Below are 12,491 nucleotides of genomic sequence, written 5' to 3' on the forward strand. Positions count from 1 at the left end.
ATATTTCCATTTGCTGTCTTCTGGAATTACCACCGCCACGAGTATCACTTTCTTCAAGAAACTGTGCCGCAAGGAAATCAACACTCTCACTGTTAAACCTTAACAGTTGATTACAATTACGTTCGTTTATTCCAGAGCGAACAGAATAAATTTTACGTTGACGAATAGGCACAAACTCAGCCATGATCAACAACAAACTGTGGACTGAGCAGACAGGTAGTAAATGCTAGGAAAAAGTCTAGTATGCCCCAGACCAGGCTTGAAAATATCGAAGCATATGCTGCAGAACAATCTACTTCAAAAGTTTTATTCACACCATTTTTTAAGCATTTACCACTCGTCCGGGAAAACTCTAGAACTTACTACCCCTAGCAAGTGCTAGTGTGTTTATTCACACAAAACGTAGTATTTACTTAAGAAATTCCTAGTATTTGCTTATACTAGTTTTCATTCACATTACTGAATACTCGCCTCAGCACCGCTGGTGACGTCATGAGATTGCAAACACATTGAATGAGAAACTGATTTATCCTTCCAACGTATATGCTTATAGAACTGAAAAAAGCGTTTCTTTGAACACACCTGAGAGTAGTTTATCAGCTGATGTTTCTTTTTTAAATTGTTAGGTTACATTTTCATGTCACGCAAATGAGTGACGGTTAGCTTAAATATAATATGTTTTAATAATACAATGATGATTTAGTGTTAGTATAGTATAAGTAACAATCAAGAATAGGCATCTTCAAGGTGAGCATTTTTATTTTCATGAAACGGCTTTAAGATATATAAAATTTGAATTTCAAAAAAAATCCAACCAAACTAATTGTTATTGTTACCTGACCTGATTCCAATTATTTTGAATCAAACGTTTTATTGATTCCTCAGATAAAAATATAAGTATGTTGGGACTCTAATTTCAATGAAAAGGCCAGTAATATAAACGTGGAAATATATGAGAGTATGTGTTATGAGAATCAAACTTGATAACATGTTTCAAGATTACTCAAGTCCCTTATTCTGTAATAGAAACTCTCCTATTTATATTTATTTCGTTGCATTGTTTATGTGAATATAAATTGGTATATATATTTCTGAGATTAATAAGAATTTGAATAGTATAAAACTTGTCAGTAATCTTAGTTCATTCAGCAAATTAAGTGGAGTCCAATATAACCAACTACACTCTTGTTCGTATTTAGAATAGTTTCCTTGAAGTTTAGATCACCTGAATCCACTGATGTGCAATTCTTGAAATTATATTCTTTTAGGGAATTTCGAATGAAGTTATTCTCGAACTATTGTATATGACTGTTCTATATAGACATACATCGAATGGAAAATCTCATTCAGACTAGAATTATCGAACACCAGTTTTACCATAGCATAAAAAATCTTTTACTTTTGATCAAAATTTTTATTACATGAACTATATGACCACCCCTCTAATGAAGTTTTCTAATTAGAAAAACTCATGAAACCATCGCAAATGTCACTCATCACACTAAGTGATCTAAAATGCAGACTACAGACTAATTTTAGTAGATTCAAGTAGATGTAAGTAGAGTTAAGTATATATATATACTGTTAGCTATCCATATTTTACGTGTTACTGTTTTTGGTATATTCGTAAATAAATAAATACTAACATAGTGAACTGTGAATTGTTCCAGATTCTTGGAAAGTACTTCAATGATGAGTAAGATGGCAGATAAAGTGGATATAACTAAGAAAATTTTAGAAACAAGAAAACAAACTGAGGAACTGAAAGCGCAGCTGCAAAACCTAATTGATACAGGAAAAAATGTTATGGATTCTGGATTTCATTCAGGTATAGTTAATTCAGTTGATGGGTCCAGTGGAGGAGAAGGAAATTCGAAGTCATCGCCAAACAAAGTTCAAATTATAAGATCTTTTGATGTGCAACATTCCAGTCATACCAATAAACCTGAAACTTCGAAAAACATTCCAAAAGTACCTTGTAATAAAGAAAACATAACTAAAAAGGAGTCTCCAAGAAAAATACGAAACTATGACGTTACAGAAGCTCGACAATACATCAAAAAACAACGTGAGAAACGTTTGGAACAATTGAAATTTCAAAATGAAGAAAAATGCCGGATAGAAAATCAAAAGAAAAAGTTACAAGAGCTTCATAAAAAGTCTTTGGAATTAGTTACCAAAAACGTACAAGCCAAAAGAGAGAGATCTAAATCCAGAGACAAAAATGTTTACGTTCGACCCCAAGAAAATATTCGGAATGAAAGTGTTAAAACCGGTGTAAAGCAGACACGGTCTCGATCAGTTTCTAGAGAAAGGGGACAACAAAAGGCATCAGAAAAAATATCCCATAAATCCAGAAGCAAATCAAATACAAGAGATAATTATGTTGCAAAAAAAACAACTGAATGTGATAAAAAGAAAGAAATTCAACCCAGAAACCCCAATTTGTTATATCCACCTCTGCCTGATTATATGCAAAGGAAAATCACTAATAGAGAAAAGACTGACAATAATAAAGTAAATGAACAAATTGAATCTCATAGAGAAATACTCATTCCAGAAGAAAGTGAAACCAAATCTGATGCAAAAATTGGCACAAATGGGGCAGTCACTCCAATCAAACATTTAATGCCAGTTAACCTATTCAATTCTCTCGAAGATGAGTTACAAAAAATCAATTATATGCAAGAAAATCATGTTGCAAAAGAAAAGTCATCCACTGAAACTAATGAATTAGTTGAAGACTCAACAGACAATAAATTGTCCAAGGAACAAAAGCGGCATATCAATGTTATTTCAAATATTGCCCAACATTTTGATAATTTCAAAGAACAAATTGAGAGCCCAAAAAGAAAAAAAAATGAAACTATCAAAAATTCTGTTTTCAGCCAAATGAATACCAGTAAAAATAATTTAGAAAAGGAAACTCAAACCTTAGAAGTTAGGAAAGAATGTCCGGAATGGCTACAAGAGCAACCAGTTCAGGCCTATCCTTTCAACTTCATCAATACTGTGAAGAGGAAGTTGCAGTATACAGTGAATTCTCCAAAACCATCAACTGATGTTGCAGTTCACAGTTCACTAATTGCAGACATGTCTGCAAATACTCAGTTGGAACACATGAAAACTAGAGAACAGTTACGGGAAATCATACAAGAAAGTACAAAGTCTAAAAATAATTCCGAAATGAAATCATTTATTTCCCACAAACGTTTGAACTTGGATCCAAAATCAATTGATCATTTGGAATTAATTCCTCAAAGAAGTATTAACAAAAATAATTCAAGAAATCATCAAATTCATGAAATAGATAGCAGAACTGTAACTCAACCAACAGAAACAAGTAGTGAATCAGATACGTCCAAAAACATTCCAGAAATATCAAGTGAGAGTGGAACTTCTCTCAAGAAAAATGCAGAATCGGTCAAGAAAAACTTAAATTCAGAACTGAAACTTTCCATCAATACTGATAAAATTAGTAATATGAGACTTATACCTCCAAGTATCAACTCTAATATATCTGTGCCCAAATATAGCCTCGAAATATCAACTAACAAAGGAACTCCACATTCCATTCCCAAATCAAAAGTAGGTGAAAAATCCAAATCCCAATCTAGTCAAATTATATCCACAGAGAAGGAAAGAAAAGGATTTGATAAATTGTCTGTACCCTCTGTAGAAAATGAATATACATCTGACTTCCATTCAGGTAGTGATTTAGATCTAAGTTATCAAGACTTGGCAAGGAGCCGAGATTCAATAATAGCTTTCAATAGCCCCAAATATGAAACACAAATCGTTACATTGAGTCCAGATTATATGAGAACAAACTTTTGTACAATTACCAGCAATAATATCAATTTGGAGAATGAACAGAATAAAAATATATCAGAATCATCTGCTACTTCAAGTAAACTGAAACATTCCAAAAACATTCCGCAAACCATCAGTTCGACTTCAAAATCAGATGTATTTTCTAATGAACCACATTCCAAAAAAGTCGAATATTGTAGTAAAGACGAATTGACAAGTGTCCATTCGAGAAGTGAAGCAAAAAAATCTGGCAAAAGTTCCAAGTCATCCCTCGAGTTCACTTCACTCCATACAAGCTTCCATCCTTCTAAGACTCTCAGCAACCAGTTATCCAAATCTGACAGCAATGTTCAGTCTATTAATACACAAAGGGGAAGCAGTTATTTTTCGAAGAATGATGAATTAGGAGTTCTGCCATTAAAAGAGCCCTCTGTATTTCTGACAGAACCTGAAATTATTAAAGAATTTCTAGAGGAAAATAAAGATATCAACAGGTCGACTAAGAATATGTCTCTGAAGTCAAACATGAGCAGACCAGTTGTGGGTGCGGTAAGCAATTGATTTTATGATTTAGTTATAACACTTGAATATATTAGCATTCTCTTCATTACTGGAATCTTCTTCATGAAAAACTGTAAAATGAATATTTTTCTGTCATAACGTAGGCGTGTGTAAAAATATCCTATAGCTATGATGAGAATTTTTCAAAATACTTTTTCAAAATAAAATATTCCAGTGTTTAGAAAGCTTATTCATCATATCATCGCATTATTTCGTTCCTTTTCTTTTTCATTGTTGAAGTCATAGTAAGAAATTTGTATAGAGTCTTTCATCAGGGACTTCCGAACTTTGTTAATTGATAATAGCCATCTCGTTGAAGCTACATCTGTCAAATTAGTTGTCATTTATTCAATCTATTTCATCAAATCATAATGGACGGATATAGCAATAATTTATGTATTTATTCAAAGTAAACATGGTTGTTCTGTTGTGGCAACATACCACGTGCTTCGTCTATTTTAAGGTCGCCATATTCGCCCTACCGAGAGGACTGTTCGCAATGCGTTAGATAAATTTGAGCCCACTGGTTCAGTAAACGATCGACCAACACCCGTACGTCGACGAAACGCAAGATCTGCCGAAAACATCGCCGCTGTCTGTGAGAGTGTGCAGGAGAATCCGAGGCAGTTACTTGGACCTGCACCCGTACCAAATTCAAATGACACCGAAACTGAAGGTAAACGACTATAGACAACGACGTGGGTTTGCTGAATGGGCTCTGGAGCAGTTGGTAACTGACCCAAATTTCCATCGAAAAATCATCTTAGCCATGAGGCTAATTTCTGGATGAATGGGTCATCGGTCCATATTTCTTTGAGAACGACATTGTCCAGGCTATCGCTGTCAACTGCGAGCACTATTGGTCAATGAATACCAACTTTTTTTAGCCTGAATTGGATGATCTGGATACCAACGACATGTGGTTTCAACAGAACGGCGCCACGTGCCACACAGCTCATGCCACATTGGATATTCTGCACGAATGATTTGAGGGCATGGTCATCTCACCTAGAGGAGATTTGAACAGGCCACCAAGATCGTGCGATTTAACTCCGTTAGACTTTTTCTTGTGGGGTTTTCTTGAGTCCCAGGTGTATGCAAATAAGCCACAAACCACTGCTGTCCTCAAAACCAACACAACACATGCTATCAGTCAAACTCAGATTGATTTATAAGTCAGAGTAATGGAGAATTGGACGTTTCGGATACGCTCCACCCAGAGAAGACGTGACAGGCATTTGTATGATGTTATATTGCATAATAGCCTCAATAGGTCTTTCAAACGAATCAAAAATTTTGATGATATCTCACACAAGCTTTGTTTTATTCAAATTTAAAGATAGGAAGGGCTTAATGAAAGACCCTATATAAACATAAATTACCTATTATGGATTTGATGGAAGAGCAATCTATGCATTAGATCATTTTTCAAAAAAATAATAATTTTGTCACACATCAGAACTGTAAAAAACTAATCTCAACACTCATCATGATGTTGCAAACTCATTTCTTTAAACCTGCACTGAGAATAGTGTTTTCGATATTTACTGTATTTGGAAAATGGAACTTTCCTTAAATTTGTCCTCAAATATAAAATTTCATTCCTACCTACTACTGGCTCATTATTTTATTGCAGAATGGTACCAACGAAATTCATTTGAAATTCGAAGCAGAAATTCATCTTCTAAATGACTTCAACGAATCGTTGCGACAGTTTTCTGCAGTAGAGAAGGTAGATTTGAGTTGAACCTAGTGAATTATGTACTGAAGTTTCATTATTTTCAGGTTTTTGAAACTTTGAAAACCAACAATGAACTTACTTCTTCGAAAATTCTTCAGAACCAAGATACCCAAACTTCTGCTATGGCAAAACTATCAACGACTTCTAGAAGTACAGAAATTGATGCTGGCTCCGACAAATCTCGCATGAGTGGAACGTCTACTATTAATTATTCAAGGGGATCATTTGTCACCTCTGCCGTAGATGATGATTTCAAAATATTCAATAACTCAGCTTTACAACCAGAGAGTAATAGTTTGATTTCAACTACCAGAACAGATGTTTTACCTATGAATGTAACCAAAAGCTCATCCCTCATCAGAAGCAATGATAATTTGTCAAACTTTGAAAATATACAAGCTAATAATTTTGCTGGATTGTCCCTCAATATGGTAAGTTTAAATGCCAATATGTACAGTGTCCGTATATCTGTATGATGTCAATATGCATCACAGAAAGTACAAGGTTTTTGAATAATATTTAAAGCATACCAGAGTGAAGAATCATAGTACAACAGTTATTCACTAATAATTCCTCGATGGTGTAGTTTTTTTTTTAGAAGATGAGCTTTCAACCACCAATGATTAATTTTTGATAATTTTTCAGCAATGTGTTTCATTTATTGAATATATTGGGTTCGAGATAGTATTAACTTTTTATATTCTTATTCTGGAAGTAGGTTAGGTTAGGTTAGGTCTAAAATGAGTGGGTGTATTCGACCCTCCACCACAACCCGCAAGGGTTTAATGTAGCTCATATCTATTCACACTCTACCAAATAAACCCAGCTTCTTAACGATTCTGATTAGTTTGTATGGTGAGTGGTCTTTCAGGTCAGATGGTAAGAGTACGGCTCTGCCGAACTCTAAAAACCTGATTCGGTCCCCAGCGGGGCAGGCACAAAGTATATGATCTGCTGTTTCATTATTATCCAAACAGAGGCGACACACACTGTCTTCTAACAGTCCAAGTCTCTGCATATGATGATTCAAATGACAGTGACCTTTAAAAAGGCCTATTAGACATCATGATTCATCCCTACTGTTTGGTATCAAGCTTCGAAGGAAGAGCCAATCCTGGAAGATTCTGCCAGAAGTCCATAAATCTTCTTGCCATCCAGGTGTTCAATATTTGCAAAGCCTAAAGCGAACATCGTCCAACGTGCTTTGGAGGATATTACAAGCTACCCTTCTCGAGGTGGACCTTACCAGGATAACAAGGTCATCTGCATAAGCGACCACAGAATGGGAGATAGTACCCCACCTTGAGGGCAGCCCCTGGTGACCCTGAACCTAATGGCCTCTCCTTGAAGTGTTGTAGTTGCAGTTCTGTTTACCAGCAAGGCATAGATCCAGCTAATTATGGTCGATTCTATACCTTTCCTAGCCAGAGACAATCCTATAGATTTGAGTAGTGCATTGTCAAATGCTCTTTCAATATCAAGAAATACAGCAACCTCAATTTCCTTGTTGTCCAGGGATTGGGAGATTTTGTTAACAAAATGGATAATTGTGAATTTGAATGACAAAGGATTGAATGAGAAGTACCTATTAGTACAAAGGAATTTTATAATTTTGTTTCCTATTCAAAGTGTTATGAGGGTGGTGATTTTTCTCGAACTTAACAAAAAAGTTTTATCAGATTGAAAAATAGACGAATAAATGTAATTCAAAATATTTTGTCAACTATTTAAAAACAATCACTCTTGATTTCTGTTATCAATTTTATCTAGTTACAAAACAAACTTTCATTTGACTTCAGAAATATTATTACAATTCACATATTACAATCTCAAGTAGTTACTGGCAACTTCAAACACTATGCCTCAGGCTTTCAGAAACCTATGATAATTTTTTTTTGTGAATGCTAAAAAAGAAACATCAATGATGAAGAAAAAATAAGCAGTAATAGAAGCTTTGAAGTCAAGCAATTTGACTTGATATGACCCCATCTCTAAGGAGTTCAGAGATTGGAAAGTTCAAGATTGTTAACGTATTTTCAAAACCACTTTGTTTTCAGAAACTGTATAAAAACTTAACTGAATTTTCCTACTTACTTAAACTTACAAGTGTATAAAAATTATATCAATCGAGCAAGTTCAAGCTTGCATTAAAGGAGTTTTAGGAATACTACGCTCATTTGTGCTATAGTAATGTCTCCATTTTTGTTTTCATAGTTTGAACAGCTCATCAAGGATGAGGATGCTCGTTTAGAAAATTTGAAGACAATTTTAAAAATCAGAGAACAAGTTTTGCTGGATCGAACTAAAGGAGAATTGGCCTGGTTAGAAATTCAAAGAAAGTTAGTATAGATGTCATAATTTGTGAAATTGAAGTAACCTTTCATTTTCTCCTCAGACATTTCAAAGAAACTGGTCAACTTCAAGAAGCATCTGTGATCAAGAAGAAACAAAGAGGAATACTGGTAAATCATCAAAAAGAAAAGCATGAAATGCAAAGGTAACATACTTACGCCCTCAAAGCAGAAATAATTATAGAGTTTTCACAATGATTTTTTTAACGCATTTTGCTACAGGGTTCCTAGTGTATCAAAGAATTGTATTGACTACCTCGAGTGAACTACACTAAAACAATGAAGCAGACCGACTATCTGCCAATTAAACTACATAACCTTATACCGGTGGATTGTAAGACATTCAAGACAAAAAAAATTGAAACATTATTTAAAAAATTCACTTCTTGTAAATCCACTTTATAATATTGAAGATGTTTTCTCCCATATATGGACTTAATATTTAGTACTGTCTATTTAACGTACTACCTTACACAAAGCCTAGTCTCTAGGATTATCTCATTTTAACAGAATTCAATACTTTTATTTCTACAAAGCTTTAAAATTTTATATACATTTTTATATTACTACACCTCAGTCTTGACGTACCTATACAATTATGTTGTGAATTTATCTCATAAACATTTTTGTAATTTTTGAAGGTCAATAAATGAAAAAAACTATTCTACAATATCTTTTATATAGCATTAGGTAAAAACAATTAGATGAATGAGTAAATCATTAGATATTAGATAAGTTATTAAATTATTACCTACTGTTATATAAAAGATATTGTAGAATAGTTTGATGTACTGAGGAAGCAAAACACATTTTAAATAAAGTTCATTGGTAAAATTCTATAATTATTATTATCATGGACAGTGATAATAATTTTCATCACCTAATTGTCAGAGTATTCATAATTTAAAGCAGATTTATTATATTTATTTCTGCTGAAAAAAATTGTGGAAGGTCATTTACTTACAGAAGAAGTAGAAAAGGTCCAGGAAGTGAACCCAATCGTACTTCTAGTCAGGTTTCAATATGAGGTCTATATTTTTTCACAATTATAGTAAATAATTCATTATAACCTGCAGAGGTCTTATTTTTCATTTTGTAAATTGGTATTGGTGTTTTTTCTTCACTAGTACAAAAAGGGACATATTTTGACCAAAATAAATTAACATTTGAAGCGCTCAGTGAAATTTTGTGCTACTTTTCATAGATCTGAATTTTTTTCAAGGCCTGATTCTTTATTTTCAGAGTTCTTTATTTTTGACGAGTAATTATTCATTTTTGCTTTTTCAACTTCTTCTTCTTTGTGTCCCTTAACTTTTGCCTAAAATAAATCCTTAAGAACTGAATTGTTATCTTGAGAATGTGTCAATACCCAAAACTATCTGTCAACTCCTTACTTGATTCAGAGTTAAATGATGCTCCTCTTGGCTCATTAATAGTCTCGTTCTTGACACATTCATATTTTCGGGATAAATCCTCCATCTTAAAACTGAGTTTCCACTATGTACTTCCTCAATTCTATCAATATTTTCCTTTGTATTAAAATATAAGCAAGGTTATCAGCGATATTTGCTTAAACAAAATTACACTGATTACTTGATTTTGGGATATTTCTGTCCTTATGGGCAATAGAAGTTGATCTCTTATAGTAATTTTTATTGGTTGAAACTCTGGTAGATAGTTTGAGATTTTCTCGTGAATTGAGTTTAAGATATCAAGGAGCAATTCATTATTCAGATTAAGTTCAAAACAGTCTATGTTAAATAAGAAAACTGGTCACACATAACTGCTTTTACTGATCTTCTAATCTATATCAATTTTCTTGAATTCCTCATGCCAGTTGATAAATGATAATATTTGTTTTGCTTTCAGACAATATAGAAGTTTTTTCAGTAATGTTATTCATATGTCATGTTTCTCTATTGTGGAATAAAAACTGAGTTCATCTGATGTTTGTTGCAAAACCCCAGCATGCAATACCGTACCTGGTGAGGCTCAAAAGTAGAACTGTTCAACATTTCTAATAACAAAAATAGGATGTTATTAAAATTTCATCTAAACTTTCAAAAGCATCTGTGACTTTTTTACATTTTTTTTACTTTTACTTTATTTGACAAATCTTCTCTTGGTCTACCTGCTGATCTGATGAAGATTTCCCTCACTTAAGGAAGGTACTTTAGAAATCTGCATTTAGTAATTTACTTAACTATTTATTAAGATAAGAGTATATTAATGTCCTCTCGAAGTGTAAACGAAACTTGTAAGCTTACTGAACTTAAAATTAAAGTGTCAACAATAAGTGTTGCTCTGTATGAAAAGGGCATAAGTTCAAAAACTTTGAAAACACCATAAATACGGTTGCATATCTAGCATATCTATCTAGGTATATTTGAAAACATTTCAGAAATTGGTAATTAATTTGAAGAATCAAAACAGAAAAAGGAAATATGATTTAATAATTTATTTAATATTAATTTGAAGACACTTTTTCAACTCTGATTATATCCTCCGGACATATCTCAAATTCAAAAAGATTATCTTATCTATTATTCAATTCAATAAAAAATGTTATCAGTGTGAATGTACGACGTGAAATAAACATTCAACTTCAAGAATAGATTTGTTATTGTGATTGTGTGTGTCAGTAGTTGTCAGCCATCAGTGATTCTAGAAATTAAACAATGGCTAACTGGCTAATTGTGTGTCATAAGGTTGGAATTTTTATGAGTGAACTGAAAAATATTTCTCAGAACTTTAAGATTAGTTAGCAACCTGCATTTATTTCAATCACGTCTAGTCAGAATAAAATGTTGATTTAAATAATGTCGAAGAGGTATACATTTTGTTGGTCTTCAATATAAGCATAGATTTGGAATTTTTTCTGCATTTCAGACTGAAACAAATGCAAAAAGCAGCTTCGATCGAGAGGAAAATAGTTCTTAAGGAACAGAGGAACTTGATTAGGCAGCAACTGTCCACTGATAGTATGCTTAAGAAAATGAAAGTCAGCACCCCTAGAGATCGTAGACTATCTGGTCCATTAAAAGTAAGTCTTCAGTCACATTATAACGAGTTGCAATATGTGTTTTACTATACAATAGCTTCAATTCTTACTAAATTTAGTTGCTATTAGCTATTGCCCACTAGTTCATTCGCAAAGACTTCAGTTCTTGTTTTTTTTTACAGAATTTTGTATGAGCAAAAAAAAAGTTAACCAATGTTTCAGCCAAATAAATGTTTGACGTGATTCTTTAAATTAATGTAACTTCTGATTTATGAACTGATTCAAATCAAAATCTAAATGTTAAGTGAAATTTACCCCAATAGATTTGTGAAAACACAAACACAGAGACAGCGATCAGTTACACATTTATGATACGTATTGATTGAACACGCTCAGTAAAAATTTCACAATGAAGTATTTTTATTGAATATCAGGCAATTCCATCACATTGATTCAAAAATGTTTCCAGGTGATTCAAAACCACACTGAATCAATCAGATCTGAAACGTCTATATCGAAGAGGAGTTCTACTGATAGAGAAAAAGAAGTTCTCAGTATAACTTCCCACCATTCGATGATAAGCAAAGTTTCCGAAATCTCAGAAATTGAGGTATCCTCGAGAGGTGTGCAGTCCGATCCAGAATCAATAGAGCAGCAATCAGCTATGAAGAGGTTAGTTTGCTTTTATTTTTAATACTCATGCACAAATAGTCAAACAGATTGGAATTCAGCAAAACAAGCTCATCATCCTGCTGTCTGATGGATGGATATAATTTATTTTCCAAGGGTTGGATGTTTTTTCGTAACACCCTGTAACAAAATGATAATAAATAAAAATTCACAATCAAATTAATATGATGAAAGTAATTCTCTTGTCCTCTTTTGTCGAGAGAACTAACTTGTGTTTCGTCTTGACAAATATGACCCAATTTCTAGTCTTGTTGAGAAACGATTTTACAAAAATAGAATATCTTGTCAGGTTAGGAACACTACCTTTCACCATCAAAGTAAAACAATATTCGTA

General features: G+C 33.1%; 1 protein-coding gene across 1 annotated transcript in view; it reads left to right on the forward strand.

Annotated features, from left to right (window-relative positions):
* The first annotated feature begins 609 nt into the window (after positions 1 to 609).
* LOC111508699 (uncharacterized) overlaps positions 610 to 12,491 on the forward strand; it is a 30,215-nt gene continuing 18,333 nt past the window's right edge. Inside the window, exons 1-8 of the mRNA XM_074169277.1 lie at positions 610 to 747; positions 1,671 to 4,362; positions 6,011 to 6,106; positions 6,160 to 6,546; positions 8,330 to 8,454; positions 8,511 to 8,612; positions 11,356 to 11,509; positions 11,937 to 12,139. Of these exons, the coding sequence (XP_074025378.1) occupies positions 1,690 to 4,362; positions 6,011 to 6,106; positions 6,160 to 6,546; positions 8,330 to 8,454; positions 8,511 to 8,612; positions 11,356 to 11,509; positions 11,937 to 12,139 (3,740 nt within the window). The 5' untranslated portion in view covers positions 610 to 747; positions 1,671 to 1,689. The remainder of the gene's footprint in view (positions 748 to 1,670; positions 4,363 to 6,010; positions 6,107 to 6,159; positions 6,547 to 8,329; positions 8,455 to 8,510; positions 8,613 to 11,355; positions 11,510 to 11,936; positions 12,140 to 12,491) is intronic.

Source organism: Leptinotarsa decemlineata, unplaced genomic scaffold (assembly GCF_025532065.1).
Source record: "Leptinotarsa decemlineata unplaced genomic scaffold, Ldec_3_MD MMD2_P_RNA_scaffold_11, whole genome shotgun sequence".
In the NCBI taxonomy this organism is placed as follows: Eukaryota; Metazoa; Arthropoda; class Insecta; order Coleoptera; family Chrysomelidae; genus Leptinotarsa; species Leptinotarsa decemlineata.